Genomic DNA, 18,558 nt, shown 5'->3' with positions numbered 1-18,558 from the left:
AGTCAAGTCAAGTGTTTAGAAATGTAGCGACATAAATGGAAAAGTTTTGGCTGGTTGTCAGTCTCAAGTTGAGGGGATCTGGAATCCATATCATCGCCTGGCCGCTTCCTGCTCCTGATTTTGGCTCTTTTTACTGTCGGCCTATGAATCCGTTGGCTGCAATTATTTATTTTGTTTTCTCTGAAATGGTCATAGCGGAGCAATATCTTGGCATTCCGTTTTACTCCCTGTCTTAGTATTTTGGTTGTTAGTGGGACCACCTCTCTTCTGCATTGTGCTTTGCTGGAGGAAGTGCATAATCCAGCATTCACAAAAGCACAGTTGTAACAAATTTCTACAAACAAATGGCAATTAAAAGCTGAACCGAAATACCAAAAGAAATTATGAATTTAAATGGGTAATTAACATAAATGACTTTATTTCGAGTGGTTTCAAAATATACTAGACGATTGTTAGCTCTTTATTAAACTAAATTAATAATCATATGCCAAGGCGTACATCCGTATTCCTCCAAAGACCTCTCAAAAATTGACAGCTGGAGCAGTAAATGAAAATGGGCTGTCGAGGAAAGAATCAGAATAGAATAATCGGAATTCCCTGCCTGTAGCTGAATTTTTGCAGCTGCAAGTTTCATTCGGTTCCTTTCCCCATCCCCCTGGCATCTGTCGAATCAGTGAAGCGTGTTTTTGGCATTTAGCAAGCCAGTTGTCAAGCAATAGTTTCAACATCAGCCCAACTCTAAAGCCGACTCTCTGGGAATACCAAGAAGAAATGCCTTTAATTAAAAAATATTTGCACTCAAAGCTGCATAATTTCATCCCGATAGATTTGGTACGCAACTGTTTTTGACAAAGACGTGCACAGACACGGACAGGCCCCAAGGCAGAAGTTGGAGAGATAAAGAGTGAGGATACAGAATTGCCGGATTGCTGGATTGCAGGCGTAGACAGGTGACAACTCATCAGGCCACGCACGCAAGGGGAAAAGCTTTGGTCACCTGCGTGTCTGTATCCATGTGTCCCTGAGAGTGTGTCTGTGCGTCCCAGAGTCACTGGCTGCCGATGTGTGGTGCGAATTAGTGTCCAGCTGTGGGAGAGAGTGTCCTGTTCGGCCATTGTGAAAATTTTGCACGTCCTGCCGCCTGCAGTCCGTTCCTCTGCGATGTGCTAATGGTTTTGGCAAATCAAATGCGAGATGTGCCAATTGGCACCGAAATTGAGTGACAAGATCTCCCCTTCAGCTCTTTTGTATTCCTAGCTGGTTCATAAATTTGATAAGCTGAAGGAAATATACACAGCAAATAAAATGTAGGAATGCTTAGTATAATAAGGTTGGTTTGCCGTACCCAATGACAGAATCTTGTAATAAAATAGATTTCCCTGGTGCTCTGTTGGATCCGTATGCTGCTTCAGCCTATGCCGTTCTTTCTCTGAAACTATCGACTGTAGAGGAAAAAAATCTAACAATTACTGCACTTTGGAATAAAGGGGTGAAAGAAGGACAGACCGAGGGATGTACAGGGAAAAGCATATGCATATTTATGATGCTGAAAAATATTTGCAAATAAATTGCCAATGACAGAGCGGGCAGCAGTTTCAGAGGCAACTCCGAAAACTGGCCAGCAAACGCAGTTGCAATTGCAGTTTGCTAAAACCCTTCACCACACACTGCACCTCCTTCCATCCATCTAGCGAACCCCTGCCGACGCGTCGGCTGGCAGTGACGTAAATCTATTTCAGTTGAGGGATTTGTGCATCAAACATGCCGGACAGTTTAACACTGCAAAGCTCCAGCTCGTCCCCATCTCCCTTTGTAGGGATGCTCCTTCTCAGCTACTGCGCTGTTGGTGGCCTGTCCCCCCACAGAAACAGTGCGTATGAATAATCTTTGTTCCAAAACTTTTCGCTTTTATTTTGTAACCTCCTCCTTTTTGATTCAAACTGTACTGAAAAATTATTATATTTAATTTCACGTTATTTGAATTTTGATTTGCTGTGGCCATATCAAGGGTAGAGCCATTTAGATTCTGACAGTGCCCACTGCAGTTTAGAAAATTCAATTGGTTTTCATTGTCCAGTTGGTTAGTTATTGGCTACTGGGGCAACGATCTGCAGGAATATCAAAATATTCGGTCTCCAAAGAAATCTTTCCTGTTATTAACCATAACATTTCATGTCGCTGCTATTGCTGTTGTTGACTGTTTGCGTTGGCTGCGGTTTTAATCTGGAATAGCTTAAAATATGCAATTAATGGCAATTGTCGCCCTGTATACTCGAGCAATCGTGTGTTTACCTTTGTCAGGGAAAAAAGGAGAAACACGGCGGGAAAGCATCATAACTGTTCCATATAAATATAATTAAATTGTTTAATTTCTCGCGCATCAGGGAGTTGTGATGGAATGCGGCGTTGAGCTGAAAATTTCAGACAAAATTGTTCTGCAGGTATGTTTTAGGTGTGATATCTATAGAAAAAAAATAATAAGCTCACTCACTTAACGTCAGATCCAACGTTTTTTTCCCATCCTGAGGATATTCCCACTAAATTTATTCCCGTTTTACGATTTATGACAGAAAATATTGTTCATTTTAAAGGTCATAGGGGAGATTACTCGTCTCAGATTAAGATAGTTGTATCCCTTTACAGTTTAGAGTTCTCTGTAAGGTATATGTATATTCATACTAACAATCAACTCCTCCAGGGATAGCAGGATTCTTCATCGAATGGAGGGTTTTCAATTAGAGGTCTAGATCCATATATTCAGTGTGTATCCATTTCTGATCTTTATGTATATTTAATGCATTATCGGACCTAACTGTTAACCCTATAAATTGCTTTAGATTCCAACATTCGTCCCCTTTGCTGACGTCACGTACAACAATGCCAGCACAAGAGGACCTGCGAGAGGACATGCCACGCCCCGATCGGCTGCCGTTTAGCAGAGATATAAGAAAAAAACAGTATATTAATGATACGAAAATCCGAATCTTCGGAAAGCTATATCTCAGACAAATAGGGACAGTGCGGAGAAGGACCCACTCTCCCAGGATCGCGAGGATCCAGACTGCCGAGCGGCATCAAAATCTCGACTACGAAAATGAGGCCGATTTTTGCTAACTTTAATGATGTAACCATCATGATTTTTTGCGAAAATCGTGAAAAAGTGGATGTCCCTTTTTCTGGTGCCAATCGGTTGGCAGGACTCTCTCGGTCGCGAGAGAACTTACCACGCCCCGATCGGCTGCCGTTTAGCAGAGATATGAGAAAAAAACAATATCTTAATAATACGCAAATCCGAATCTTCGGAAGGCTATATCTCAGACAGCACTATTACTGAACGCAGTTAGCGGATCAGCTTCCCGAAGTAAGGAAGGAAGGTCCAAAATAGGGGACAGATGAAGAGAATGGGACATCTCCCATACCATGCGGTACCATGTATTCGACTCTCAAGTCCTCTTCCTGCTCCCGATTCCGATGCCAGCCCTTGATAACACTCTCGGTATGGAATGCGCCCGGAATTCTCAATTAATTGTAATTTACAGCCAAAACTTTGACACGACGCAAATGGAGATGTAGGAGCAGCAGGCAGGGAAGATGCAGGATACATTACCTAGGAGAGTGTATATGTCCTTGCATATAATTTTATGTGGTTTCTCTTGGACTGTCACAGCTTTCTCTCTCTCTCTCTCTCTCTCTCTCTTTCGCTCTTAATTCAGCCAAAGTGTCAAAGTCCTTACAGAGAATGCAGTTGGACAAGTCTAGAGCTTAGGGGGAATTTACCTTTCCGGCTACAACGGTACAACTCTCGTACACGTCAACGCCGAAAGCGTCTAGTTGAAAATTTATGTAATACGCGTTTAAGCGAGAATGAACATCATGAATATGGATTTTGCATGGGGCGGATTTTCGGAAATGTTGCTTAATTGGCAGCGAAAACTGAGGGCGAGCGAAGGCGAGCTCCACTGACGAGCGCCTACCTCCTCTTGTCGCAACGATCTTTCCCAATCATATGACTGCAGGGGCCTTAAAGAATGCAAAAGTAAGTGCAGGGAACTTCACACGTGCTGAAAAAATTGATTGATGATTGAAGGCTATACAAAAAAACGACATGTGCCCCCACGCCATGCCACCGCCACTTCCAATAGGAGTCCTGGAGTGGAGTGGGGTCTTGGCTAACGGAAAATAGCAATTCAAAAACTCGGCACAGAAAAATATCCCACAAGGAGTGAGAGAAAAGGGTGCCAGGACCCCAGGATCCTGAGCCAGAGAACTGGCACAGAAATAGTCATGTGCAAAATGGCGTGTGCTCTCGTCTCTCGCCTTCTCGGCTCCGACGGAATTTGCATAAATTTGGCATTTGAAAAGCTATTCAGCCTGATGGAAATGATGAGGAGAGCAGAGCACACAAACCCACACCCCCGCACTGAACACCGAAACGACCCTGATGATGACGACGATGATGAAGAGGCGGCTCTAGCCGATTCCGGCGTGTTGTATGAAGCCATTAAATGCTTGCCCCACACAACTGAGAGCAGAATGACCAATATCGGTGGCGCCTCCACAGAAAAGTGAGCTGCAATCCTCGGCCCAATCCATGTTAATGAAAGCCTAGTGAGACAACTGGTTAAGATAGGGAGTGATTCACACTACGGGTAACTTGTTACATACAGATACAACAGACAAATAGATTTAAATTAGTTGCTAATTGATGATTGCTTGGTTTCCAATTTCAAGAGCTTCGGATTCTATGCCAAATTTCATTGTGCGCCTTGCACTCACTCTATGCAAATGAATTCGAGTTTACTATTTTTTTATTTTACATACATATGTACAAATATATTAGGTGCTGCTTCCTGGGTTTTGAAAACAAACTTGTAAATTGTCTCTATCTGAGTTTATTGAAAAGCTATTTAACAACTGAAACGTGGTTAGATATTATTAGAAGTTTCACGACTATCAACAAAGCAGATATAAAAGTGAGGAACATGAAAAGCATGAAAAATGTCAAAATCCATCTTAAATAGTTATTCTACAAAATTATTTTTCCCAAAGAGTCACGCATCAAATTGGTGCATCATCCAACATCAGACAAGTTTACAGTGAACCATATATATAATCGAAAATATTTATATTAAATACCAACCACTATCGGGAATTTCAGTTTCAAACCAATGAAAGTACAAAATATAAAACCCTCATGGGAAAAATTCAGCTTGAACAAAAGAAAATAGGAAAACGGCAAGTGGCGAATAGAAACTCTAAAACAGAATTGAAATTAAAATGGCATTTGGCCCTGGTTGCGGACCAAAAGCATTTTGAACGAAACCAACAAAAAAGGCGTTAAAAAAAATATGTAATGTGGGTAAATGGAAAAGCACCAAAAATTGTATGACGTTATCAAAGGGAGAGGTCGCCAGCAAAATTGCTCTATACACAACAAATTATACGAATTGCGTAAGCCAGTTGAATTGCTTTCCTTCATAGATTATAATTACCAAGCGAATCATCTGCAAATGTTAACCGGAGAATGGTCAATAAACTACTAAATTAATTTATCCGAAGCGTGGATATGCGTAGAAAATTCATCCCGGTTAAATTTTATTCCTAATATGCAGCACTTCATTAGTTTTACAATTTTAAACTCAATCCAAAGTATTCCTTTCTTTAAATCAGGGTGGTGATTTTTCAACAGCCTCTTATTTCCTCGTATGGGCGGGACATGATAAGGCGTTGTCTGCTCAGCCCTTAAACTCCTTTAGGTGCAACAACAATTAAGTATATTTAATTCTTAGGCACGTTTAGGAGGCATGAATGCTTTCGAGTTCATTCTTGGTGGCCTTTTGTCTGGCAACATACCTCTCACAGGCCACAGCATGCAACACGTCAAAAGTTGAACGACAAGCCTCGGCTGTTGACTGTCAGCGCCGTCTAAAAACACAAAAATTGTCGGCACATTGCTAAAATTCCAGGAAATTATTAGGAGCTCTCTAGCAGGAAAGGCGGAGAAGAGAGGCAGGGCCAGTAATTAAAATTATTAAAACATAAGAGAAACAGTAACCAGAGCAAAAAAGCGTCGAACGTCCGGTCTGGTCTGCCTTATGAGGCTGTTGATTAAAAATCACTCCAATACTCGCACGGAATTTCTCAAGAATGGCACTCGGCGCCACACACTAATTAAAGGTCGCCCAGGTGCAATCCAGGCTTTGGCTTGGCGAAGGGAATAAGCTAAATAATAATGTTACAGGAGAGATGGCATATACGATAGAGTGCATTCACTCTCGATTGGAATTCCTAAATAGGTGTATATACAGTATATACAGGTGTATATAGGTGTATCTATTTGTGAGCCCGCACGTCCATTGCTTTCAGGGGGAGAGCCATAACAGGCCAGCAGCGCTGGTAGCACCCCTGGTTCTTCGTCGACTACGTCTTGAGAGCCACTACCTCAACAAACTGCCAATGACAGTGCCGATTATTAGTAATTTTCATGCATAAGATCATCCAGCATATCGATATAAGCCAAAAGCACTGCATCATATGGAGTGTTTTATATTAAGTACAAATCTTTTATGCATGAAAATCACTATTGTGCCAACTAATATCGTTCGCAATTCATCACTGAGCGCTGATCAACCTGTGCCGTTCAGTGCGACTCTCTTTTTCTGTTACTCTTGTTTTAAAAGCGGCTTATTGTCGCCGAAAAAAGCGTTAATTGGATTCTTATGCCCCCATCATTCATCATTTATCTCTCCCTAGCAATTAAGTTCTACAGCTGACCCACACCTTGCTGTTAATATGTATCTTTTAGACTACTTCTTCTACTTCCCATTCGGTTCCTCTAGAGCTGAGTTCATAAATTTATGGCTCAGTCGATAGCTGCTATGATTTACAGGGTTTCGGGCCTCACAAAAAACGAGGACCATATCCATTAGTTTTGGGATAACTTTAAAGGAAAGGCGAATTCCAGTAAACAATGAAACACAGACACATAAAAGTTGCAATGTGCAGCGGAGGGCGCACTTGGCAGAACCCTTGGCCTCCAGGGGGGAACTACTAGCGGCTCAACGAAGCGTACAAGCAACCAAACGGAAGCCCACGCTGCGGAAGTGAATTTCTTCGTTTCCGCTTCTAGCACCGTACGAAGAGTGGAAGGAGGACGACTGGATGACTAGGTGGAGTCGCGGCACAGACTGCATGAAACAGTTAGATTAGGAGGAGGACAGGCGTTTAACCGATCAAAACTAAATGACAAACATAAACAGTAAATGACAGAAAAATCAATTTAGCCTATCAACCCAGAAGTCCACAAAAACTGCCATAAAAATACATGTACCATTGTAAAAATAAGCAACTCACTTAGCGGAAATTTACTTCACATTCGAGTCTGTCGGACTGCGTAGAACTTCCGATTCCGCAACGGAAGCTATTGAGCGTAGCCAGGAGGCACGCATGGGAGAAAATTACTTGCAACTGCAAGAAAATTCCTCGGTAAATCTTAAATTTAGGACACGAAATTTGGGTTTATCTGTGTTACCTGGCGTTAATGTGACTTTAATTTAAATAAGGTTTTGCTCTGATACCATATTCCAGAAGCTACAATAACTGGGAAATATGCTAGATATTTCTGGCGTTGAAGAAGTTTTTGTAACTGCGAAAGTGCATAGAAGGTCACTGGCAAAGTCATCAGCCGCAGTCCTACCACAAGCTCACGTCCTAGCACCCATTCCCCTCCCAAAAGAATATTTTGGCCAGGACTTGGCATTCAAATTTGAGTCGAAAATTATATTTGGACCACTTTCGCTCTTCAATTAGACGCTGGGTTCCCGACGTCTATTCTGATTGCTTTTCGTGTATGCTTGAGTGCAGTTTGTAGTTATCTGTCAAGGGCAGACCTCAGTTGAGCCTGCCTGTTTTCTCAAAAGTATACTTACTTTATATCTACTGTATACGTTTATATATAGTAAGCAGGCTAGTGCCACCCATATATAATGCCACCCTCGAACAACTTTTTCTACTTTGTGTATTTTGGCTTAATTATCAAATTGACAACATGACGTTGAGTGGAAAGCATTCAGGGGGTGCTATACCCCCACCGATTCAGAAAAACGCGCTCCACGTTTGGGCTGAGAAAAACTTGCCACAAACTATGGGCGGAACTGTGCCCTCACTTCTTAGTCCCCCTTATTGAGGACATCGAAACTTTAACTTTAATGAGACCTAAACGCATTCCATGTGAATATCGATTTTATTTTAAATTGAATTTCTTGCTAATTCTTGCTTCTGTTGCTATTGTTTCCCCTCCTACGTCATCCTCCATTGATACAGACAACACGCATGCAACAATGTGAAGTTGTTCCTTTTCGTTGCACAAGCCAAAAGCACACAACTTTCGGGCTACTCTCCAACCCTTACTCTCACTCCTACGTGGGTGTTTTCTGCAACTTTTCTGACCATTCAACTATAATAGTCCGGAACCTTGTAGCAAAAACAAAGGGCGAGCCACTACGAGGTCTATAAGGAGGAGGAAGATGATGATGACGATGACGATGACGACAGACCACCTGACTTGACGAGTTTCCTGTCACAGCCTGGTGTTTTAGCAGAACGCTACTGGGAGCTCGTAGTGTTTATACAAAACGGTAAGCCCTGAATAAACTTAAACATCGTATTTATTGGGAAACACTAGATCTGAGTTTCTCTGATTTGCGGGATACTTTAAGAATAATTTTGTTTGGAAACGGTACCAGTGGGCAGCATTCTCACTGTATTTGGCTTGTCGTTGGGTTTTTCGCAGCCTCGGTTCTGGGTTTCGCCCTTGCCGTTGCCCAGCTACAAATGATGCTCCCTCGACTGGTGGTCTGGGGATCTGTGGAGATTCATGGGGCAGGGAGTCTAAATATTCTTAAAACCCTTAATGACCAGGACGATGATGAGGAATTTGATGATGCTGTTAAAGGTAGTTTTTCTCCATTCTCCATCCTAACTGGTGTTAAAGGTAGGTTTTCTCCATTCTCCATCCGAACTGGTGTCGACAATGTGATTTTCTTGTTGGCTCTGTTGTTGCCATTGGGCTAACTGCTGTTGACTTATATTACATGAAGTTTTCATTGCTGTGAGTCTGCTTCTGTAACCAGCTACTGCAGATGTGCTGGGTAAGTCGTTAGCCATGGGTTACCATGTTTGGGTCTTGTCTAGCCTTGATATCATACTACCTCCCTCTCTACTTCGGAAAACATAATGGAATTTTCATGTAAGCAATTTGCATGGCTTTTGTTTTTCTTCGCTTTTCAGGCTGGAAAAACCTTTGCGAGAGACATGGCACATGCAATCATATATCATTAATTAACACATCATCCAATCTTTGGCTCTTTCGGCATAGTTTTCTGTTGTAATTGGATGGAGATGTTCTCTCCGGTTGCAGATTAAACCTTTTGGCTTATATATCCCATTCCCTTACTCTTATTAATTCTTGATATGTATATTTAGCATACTAGTTGAGTTGTTGAGGGCGTTTCTAAGTATGAAAATAGGAATTTTATATGTTATATGTTATATGACCCCATCCAAGCGTAGCTACGATAAGAAGAGCTGAGTGTCCACACAGACGTTCCTCGTACAAAACATGTACAAAAAATGTACATTTCAAATAACTTCGCGAGAGCGCCCACAACAGTGCCATAGGAGCAGTGCATAGGGCCACATGAAGCAGAAGGTGTTGTCCATTGCGACGACGACTTTCAAGCGTACCCAGGATTTCGCAAAGGGGAGGCCGGATTTTATGTAATGAATTTGAAGTGAAGATTACAGGGCATGTTAGACCACAACATAACCAAAATCAACGGAGTGCAAAACAATATTGTAAAAGATTACGAAAGCCTTCCTATGTTACACCCCTCTCCTCTCCTCCTCTTTATTTTGATAGAAGTTTAAGCCCACCGACCGGCCAAAAAATCAGATTATAGTGCACACGGAAAAATATATATTTTTTTTAAAAGCCCGAAGGAATGCAAATTTGTCTCTCCGTAGTCTATGCCTATATCCTTCGCTACAATCCCTTGAGTGTATATCAAATTTGCACATTATTCATCTCGGGAGATCTGAAGCATAAAAAACTAATAAGAAGCCAACGGGACCATAAACTTCATCCAAGCAAAACTATAAATTAAATTAAAATTAAAATTAAAGTCTGCCAGAGACGGGTACAAGCCCAAGCTCAAGAACCAAAAGAAAAGCAACAAAATAGTTAGTAAAATGTCGTTCGAGGGAGCCTTGGCAGAAAAAAACAGTGATGCATTTGGTCGACAGATGACCGGTATTGGTGTTTGGAAATTTAGTTTATTGGTTTTTATTTTGAACTTTAATTGCGGGCAACGATCCTTTGAAAGAGAGGAAGCGTATCAGGGTTTTGTCGACTACTCTGAGTGGGTGCTCAAGAGGGTTATATCACATCTCATGTGCAGAATCGTTCAGCTCCTGGATCTTAGCGTTCGATAACAGCACGGGGACCGTCAATGGACTGATTTTATAATGGGGACCAAGCTGTTGCTGTTTTGATATGTGTAAAATCATTTTTTGGGGTGAGGTAAAAAAAGAAGAATAGCATCGCTCCAAAATCATGGGAGATAAATTACTAAAAGTAGCACAATAGAAAGCAATGCCGATGGAACGCCTATGCAATGCCCTCGCCTCCGTCCATGGAGATGGAATTGGGATCCATTGTTCAAAATCAATTTAGTATTGAAATGACTTCAGTCATAGAGTCACTGAAAGGTGAGGGTGTGGAGGTAGACAAAAGAGGGAAACAAAGGGCCAAATACAGAGGGAGAGCCAACATTGGAAAAAACTTTATAATAACTTTCAACTAATGTTGAACTCAAAAAATGAAAAGTAAGCTTAAACTTAGGGGATTGCACCCTCACTGGGCTTAAACCAGAGGCCAGGAGCATGGTGTATGTCTGCGAGGTTGTGTGTGGGTCTTACTCAATTGCCACACATAACTCAAGTGCCTAAGCCTCCAGCCAGCCATTCGGCCAACCAGATCATACCAGCCAGCCAACGAAAAGGACGTAAATTTAGTCAGGAGTCGCGTTTTCACTGGCTTAGCGTTCAAATGGTAGAGAGTATAAGTTGCGCCGCAGGAGGACACCAATTTTAAAGCTGTCACCAAAAAGATCTTAAAGGATTTTCTCCAGTAATTAGGGGACTCGTACGAGTATACCTCCAAACAGTACATCTTTCGGAGAAGTTATTTAATTTGATTGCACTTTTGTTTTACCAAAAAAATTGTACAGACTTTTTCTCACATAACTTTTTTGGTAACATAGAAAACTCAGATTAGGAGAAGGTCAAGTAAAAAGTGCAAGAGTTAGATGAGACTAGAAAAGAAGAAGGGGGAGTGAAATATGTTTGTCTCAGAACACTTTCGTTACAATCTGTTAGTCCACAATTTGAAAAACTCGTATTCAGAACTTAACCTCGTGCTTCTGAGTGGCTTATGAGTAATGCACAATAGGGAAACAAGAAATACATTCTAGGAAGCGGCTTGTCTACAATGTTACATATAATTGTATAGCTTTATATTTTCTCTCTTTTCGGATAAGGAATTCCTTACAAGACACAACAGAAAAATTACATTATATGGAAAATCTTACTTTGATACCAGAGCGTTAGCGGCAGAGACCAGACTGGGATCTAGCGATTCAAAGGAGGGCCAGTCCTGGTTAGCTCCTGGAATCATTAATTCAAAATGCCTTAATTTGCTTTCTGCCCAGCAGCGAGGTAAGGCACCAGACCCGAATACCAGACCAACTCTTTGCAATTTTCCCTTCAAAATAGAAGCAGACAGCAAATGGGGCGGAGTTAGGATAGAATAACGACCATAAGGACCATGTTTTGCTTCTCACAAAAAACCCAAAACACATATATGCGGTTTCCCAGTGAGCCCCGAACTGATGATGGCTGTATGCAAAATTTTCTTGACAGAAGAAGAGAAGCAGAGAAGTGGACAAACTGAAGGCGTCTCCTTTCGATTATCTGTAAATGATTTTGACATAGCACAATGACAAAGCAAAGGATTGTCCCAGCTCGCACTCTCTTACTCTGTGGCTCTGTGGCACAGTTTCTCTGCCTGTCACTCATGTAGTATGCATCTTCTCTTTGTTCTCAGGTCTCTCTTATTTCTCCACACTCCCTTCTAATGTAAATTGTTGTCGTCAGTTTGGTTTTATCGGAGATACGAAACCGAAATGTTCAGTCCAGGCTCTGGTATCGAGTCCTGCACCTCGCTACAAATCGGAATTATAATTAACATTGTAAACTTGGACTAGGAAAAAGCATAAGTCTAACCCTGGCACTGGCACTCTCTACTTTCCTGTTCCCTCCATAACCGTTCTTTCGAGCATATTCGCATTGCCAGACACCATACCGAATCCACTGCTTCGAGGGCTAAAACAACAATTAAAATGGGTATGGAAGGGGGACAAGTAAAGACTTGTATAGAGAGCTCGACTGTGCTGAGTGTTTACAGTAACAATGCCACAACTACAATTGCAATGATGAAATAAAAGTCCAGTTAATACAATAGATCCGCAAAAAACAACAACAGCAACGGCAAAAACAGGAACGTAAACATGAAACTCATTCATGCTATGGTTATGGGGGTCGGTGGCAGGTGTTAGGGGTGGTATTGTGAAGTGGAATAACGGAAATACGACTGCCCCTATTAACAGGAAGGACTGTCGCTCACCTCTGTCACTATAGTGACTACTATGTGACTCACTACTCGATACTCGTTAGTATTACATGAAATTGCAACTATTTAACAACGAAACCAACAGGCAAAGATACAACAACAGTGAAAGCTATGAATCCTATCCTATGAAAGCTACTAACATACTCATATTTCCCCGAAAGTTTTACTTTTTTTTTAGACTATGTGCTCCTACCGACCCTTCGATGTAGTTCATATATTAGATAATATATACTCCCAGCTTGAATCCTGTAATAATATTTGTACTTATTTTTATTCAGAGGCATTCTCACACTAGATTGCATTACATATAGAATGATGGAACATAACCTTGTAAAAGAAGACCACAATACCACCTGAATACTTCTTTAAGACATATTTCCACTCAAAAGTATAGGCTCTATACCTCCTATACCCCATTTACCTATAATAAGCCTGCTTCACCTCTCCTCCCTGCTAAAATAAACACGCTTAGAAAAAAGGACCTGAGTTTACTTGATTGTGTGTTTTCGTTTTCTCTGTGAAACCCACCCACTCGAACATACTCTCTCTCACCGTCTCCGTAGTCCCCGGCTCTGGTTGTATGCAAGTTCAAAGTTGTTGGACTCCAGAGTTTAGCTTTACCCTTAAGGCAAACTACCCCCGCCCTTAGCCGCATACATAATGCTCCATTCGTGTGGGTCAGAGCTGGGAGCCAAGAACCCTGGGAGTAGAGAGACCAAGTGCCGCAGGGGCAATGTGTATATGACGACTGATTGCAGTGCACATGATTTTGTGTCGGCGACAGGCGGATGAGAGCTGAGCGGGGAGAAGAGGAAAAAGAGAGGATAAAAAACCTTGCTGTTCGTCCTTGTTATTTTGAAAAGAGGGGTAATTGTGGCTAAGTCCTTTTTTGTTTTTTCTTTTGGCAAAAAGGTTTTTACAGATGCAGCATGTAGCGCGACACCATAAAGGAGCTGGACCCCGACTCGTGCATTCGCTCGTATGACTGCGGAGAAGGTCAAGTTTTCGTTATCAGAATCATCACACCATTTGAAGGGCAAAGTTAAGAGTTGAGAACATGTTGAACACAGGGTGATGGTGATTTTTTGAAAGGAAACTGTCTTTAAAATATGTTAACACAAAAAGAATCACTCAACTCATGTGGAAAATGGCAACAATAGGGTAAGAACCGCTTCACCTTGAGCTAATTTCTCTCTGATTTATTGTGTGCTCTCAAAATTAATTGCTTAAAAGCATTCCAAATGCGTACACACATACACATTAGCGTTTCTGAAGCACAGTAAAAACATTCCCTTAGTAGAAACAGAAACCCCCTGGCAGTACTGGCAATCAGTGGGATGCACGCAAAGGCACCCCCAGACGGGCATTCTGTTTCGAGGAGAACACTTCACATATCCCACAGAAGCATGACAGTCGTCGGATCAGGAACTCTGCTGTCGCTCTTTTAAGTGAATACGTAAACCAAATATGACAGCAAACGTAAACAGTTATAACTCAGTCAGCTTACCTCTCCGGACCACCGTTCTCATCAATTCCACTTCCACTTACTTTTCCCTTCGGCTGCGGGAAGTAGACTAAATAGCCGGCAGTGGCAGTTTGCGTTGTTTTGCGGAATGTTGGCAATATTTTTGCATTGGCTATGCCTCGCAATCGGCCATGCCCTTCCATTAAAGGGAGCGTCTTTTATACGAGTATATGGCCAGACATAACGAATATTGGATTCCCTAGACGGAACTTCAACAGTCTTTATTAGTGCGTAGATTTGTTATCACTTCACTGATCCAAATAGAGACGTAATAGAGACGAATTTCATTTTCAGCCCAATATTAATTATGAAAAGCAGACAGCAAAGAGGTTTGGCCTAAAGCTTAGGAGCTTCAAAGAGGCATATAGTTAGCTCGACACGTTCGACTTGTTAAAATTAAAATTCAAATTTTTGCAGCCATAGACCAAAAGCCAGGCGAGAACACTTTCCTAGCTTGTTGTGACAGCTGTGACAGGGGCTGTAGCTTGAAAGCGAAAAATACAATAAAATTGGACTATACCGTTAAGTAAATCGGAACTTTTAAATCAAAATCAGCTTCGAGTGCGAAATGTTTAGCCATCTTTAAGGACCAAGGACTTGTTTGTGTGGAGTTTGCCTGCACTTATATATTTCGCCACAAGCTATAAAATGGTCTACTACACATCATATATCCTGGCAATGCACAATTCCCGCAATAATTCACGAAAAACCAGCTGCAATCTCGGTTCGTCCACAAAAGCCACAAAGGTACACAGACATGAAATCGAATACTTATGCAGATTTTAAATGAAATCAATAAACTAACTTTCCGCTTATGCACAAACTTGTTTGTTAATCTAACAACAGAAATATTTGGCAATAAATATATGTTTAGCGACTAATTTGGCTGTGTAAAGTGATTTTCAGAATGCATAAATTCAACCGCTTACCTGGCTCTCATTCGCCGCTCCCCAAACTAGATTTCCCCATATATATTTAACCAGATAAATTGGCTTAGGCCCTGAAATCGAAGGGGCAATTGATGTGGGGAGACAGTTCTGTGAAGGGTGATGGGACCAGCAAACGGAACCTAAATGCAAAAGGCCAAACACCAAAGTGACGTCGATGTGTGATCACATTTCATACGGGCGGTCGGAGCCAGAGGCGAATCTGGGGGTCGATGCTATTAAAAGGCATTACGATGAACCCCAGGAGCCGTAAATCATAGAAGCCCTGCTCGTTCAGGTTCTCACTTTTATGTGCTTTATTGTTTGAAGATTTATGTCTTTGACTTGTATTCTCCTGTGGATTGGCCTGGTCCGGCCACGCTATTCTCACCCAGAACAGCTTCAATAAAAGTACGTCTCACGCTGCGTATGAGCAATACATTAATTATTCTCGAATTGTGCCAGCATGAGTGCATACAGCCCAAGCATTTTTCATTTCCATAGACTTTCAGCTGCTCTTTCTCTTGATATTTCTTAAGCTGCTGGTACACAGTAGTTTTTGTGTCGACGGTATTTTACTGTCGATTTATGTATTCACACTATTAGCAAGAGGTTCGCAGCGAAATATAATGGACTATTTTCGAACAGACATTTGGCATTCACAGGACATGTTCTACGAGAATTTAATAGGAATTGCGTCGGTGTGATGAACTTCCCGGTACCTTCGGGTTTTTCGGTGAAGGTATATTTAGCTCTTGTATTCATCAGTATGAATGTATATTTGTTAAAGTAAGACTTTTAATGTCCAAAAATCATTGATGTCGAATTTTTTGGCCTCCAATAGATGTGTATTTAATTAGCTCTTAAATACGGGGAGAGCTATAACAAATGCACACAGATGCGAACGTCAATGACTCGGTAGGGCGCCCCTTTGATCGTGGGAGGGATGTAATAGGATATGCTGTCCTTAGGCTTACTTGGATGACAGGCCAGACCTTGGGCCAGCTTTCTCCCGCTCTACCGCTCGGTGTTCACAATGCTTTCAGTCGAGTCAGAGTTGAGCCTCTAGCAGCTTCAGCAGCAGCAGATGCAATGGCTTAAGCAGTAGACTGCACACGCACACTGAGAAAGGCAGGCACACAGACAGAGCCATACAAACACGTGTATATTATTGATTAAACGAAGATGACGACAATGATTGACATCGTTGACTCAAGTCATTACATATTGTGGAGGACCAGAAGGAGCAGCAGCTGCCAGTATTCACCATGGTCATATGAGTGCACATGTTTATGCCTGTGTGATGCACTTAAATTTTTTTGAATTGCTCAGCAAGACTAGGCGGAGTTGAATACTGATCTTACATTCGCTAGAATTTCATTGAATTTCTTTAAGAAATATTTAGTAGAATTCAGGTATTTTTTAAATTTTTTCCTTCACTTGATATACATTTTTTTGTTTTTAATATTCAACTATTTGATATATTTTATAAATCGTTTTATCCTTCAGTTCAGACGGTCAGTACGGTCATATGATGTTTTAATAATCTTGAATGTGCATCCGTAAACTGTCCCAAATGGTCAAATGAAGGTCAGTATTAGAAAATCTTTTGAGCTTAAGCTCCCATTGATGATGAGAGACTGTAATGAACACAAAGTACGCAGTTATACAACAATTTGTATATTTCCATGAATATTTGCAGACAGAAGTAGGCAGACCGTTCGAGCGGGCAAGAGTCTCGTTTATACTCGTTAATTGTGAGCATTGTTCGGTTGGCCTTGCATGTTCCTAACTATAATGAGTCAATTATATTATGAAATTTATTAAGAGCGCCTTTTCCTAATGCTGTTGGAGGAAGAGGAGAGTGTCCAAAGCGTCTACCAAGGGGACAAGGGTCAGTGGTCCCGGTGTGTATATCAGGGGGCATGTAGCACTAACGGGCAGCTCTCAAGACTCAAGAGTCTGTAAGTGTTCCGGCAATGGTAAAGGCTCCCTAGAACACAGGGAAGTGAGTCTGATTCTCAGCAGAGGGAGAAACAACAGACTTCGGCGTAACTCTTTACGAGAGACTAGGCTTCAAGGATGTCAGAGGAAAACTAATTAGGAGAGTGATTAAATAATAATTTAAGTGAAATGCCCGGCCATCAGCAAAAAGCTAGTTCTCTTCGGACACATCAGACTACTAAAAAATGACTCTTTTCAGAGTTTTCTTCATCGGGAGGAGCGCAGTGGTAAAGTGTAACTAAAACCTGGCCAACTCCACCATATAGAGCCTGCGTTCGAAATTGCGTTTCAAGAGTAAAATAAGCGAGAGAACGAGGAGCGGGGAACGAAAAAAAAGATACGATGGAAAAGCTGAAAGCGAATAAATGGAGGGAAACAGGGCTTAATTCACAATGCACAATCCAAAAAAATTGCAAATGGAAACGAAATAAAATGACGCACACACACTATCTTCCATCCACACATAGCATCCATTTTTGCACTTTTCGTTTGCTTTTCCGTCACAAGGCAAACTGAAACTGAATTTGAATGTGACATTTGGTTCCTGTGGTTGGGGCTCTCCAGTTTCTTGTGGCAAAGTAGGAAGCTGCGACTCCAGCTACGGAGCTACGGAGGTAATAGAGCAAAAGTTATGTTCTGACAGCGGGGTAAATGAGCCACTGACATGGAAAAGGCTTTCATTTTTTTGACGTAGTTTGTGGAAACTTGTGCAGAGAAAGCGGGTGTGTGGGGTGTGATTGCTGTCCGAATTGTTCTCTAGAGAAAAAAAATGCTAAGATTAAAGAGAAAGAATAATTTATGCTTTCGCAAAAACATGAGTGAGTTATTTGAATTGTCGTTGAAATGCACGAATTAAAAACATTATAAACCGAGCCGAAACCACAAATTTTGCAATTAGCAGCAGCAGCGCAATACATTTTCATTTAAAAATTTCCTATACGGCTTTTTCAACGTGTGCAAAATTGCTCAACACTTTCTTTCCATTTTTCCTCTTCTCTTATAGTCCCTCATATCCCAGGAGTGTTGAAAGTGGACCAGGGGCAGGGCCTTTGGTGAAAAAGGACACTGAAATGTGTAGTAATTGTATAGAAAGAAAAAGAGGAGACCCTGACAAAATGTCAGGCGCAGCCACAGGCAAACAAAGCTGGAAGTCGAGCAGATGATGAGTCCTTACGGAGCAAACAGAAACGTTGCCAAGTGTTGTGGGAAAAAGCCTATATTCTCAGAGCAGACAGCACAAAACAGTGTTATCCCGTCCTTAGTAGGCTGCTAGAGGTGTCGATTGTAAGGTAACCAGGCCTTAGGCGACAGCCAGGGAAATATATGGGACAGCAGAAGGAGCTGAAGATGCTTCA

At 41.6% G+C, this 18,558-nt stretch overlaps 1 protein-coding gene and 1 long non-coding RNA gene across 3 annotated transcripts in view; one reads left to right on the top strand and one right to left on the bottom strand.

Moving 5' to 3' along the window:
• LOC26533215 (uncharacterized) overlaps nt 1-8,671 on the top strand; it is a 52,568-nt gene extending 43,897 nt beyond the window's left edge. Inside the window, exon 3 of the mRNA XM_033383677.1 lies at nt 8,480-8,671. Coding sequence (XP_033239568.1) covers nt 8,480-8,647 — 168 coding nt within the window. The 3' untranslated portion in view covers nt 8,648-8,671. The remainder of the gene's footprint in view (nt 1-8,479) is intronic.
• LOC117184794 (uncharacterized) lies at nt 1,917-14,514 on the bottom strand. 2 transcript variants are annotated; one of them, XR_004470266.1, is made up of 3 exons: nt 14,256-14,514; nt 2,293-2,411; nt 1,917-2,232 (listed from the first exon to the last, which is right to left on the bottom strand). It is a non-coding gene; the product is annotated as an uncharacterized lncRNA (long non-coding RNA). The 2 variants fall into 2 exon arrangements; XR_004470267.1 differs by having other exon boundaries at nt 1,917-2,223.
• Between the last annotated feature and the right edge of the window lie 4,044 nt (nt 14,515-18,558).

Source organism: Drosophila pseudoobscura, chromosome X (assembly GCF_009870125.1).
Source record: "Drosophila pseudoobscura strain MV-25-SWS-2005 chromosome X, UCI_Dpse_MV25, whole genome shotgun sequence".
NCBI classification, from domain to species: Eukaryota; Metazoa; Arthropoda; class Insecta; order Diptera; family Drosophilidae; genus Drosophila; species Drosophila pseudoobscura.
Note: the sequence above shows the minus strand (reverse complement) of the source record. Positions and strands in the feature narration are given on the sequence as shown.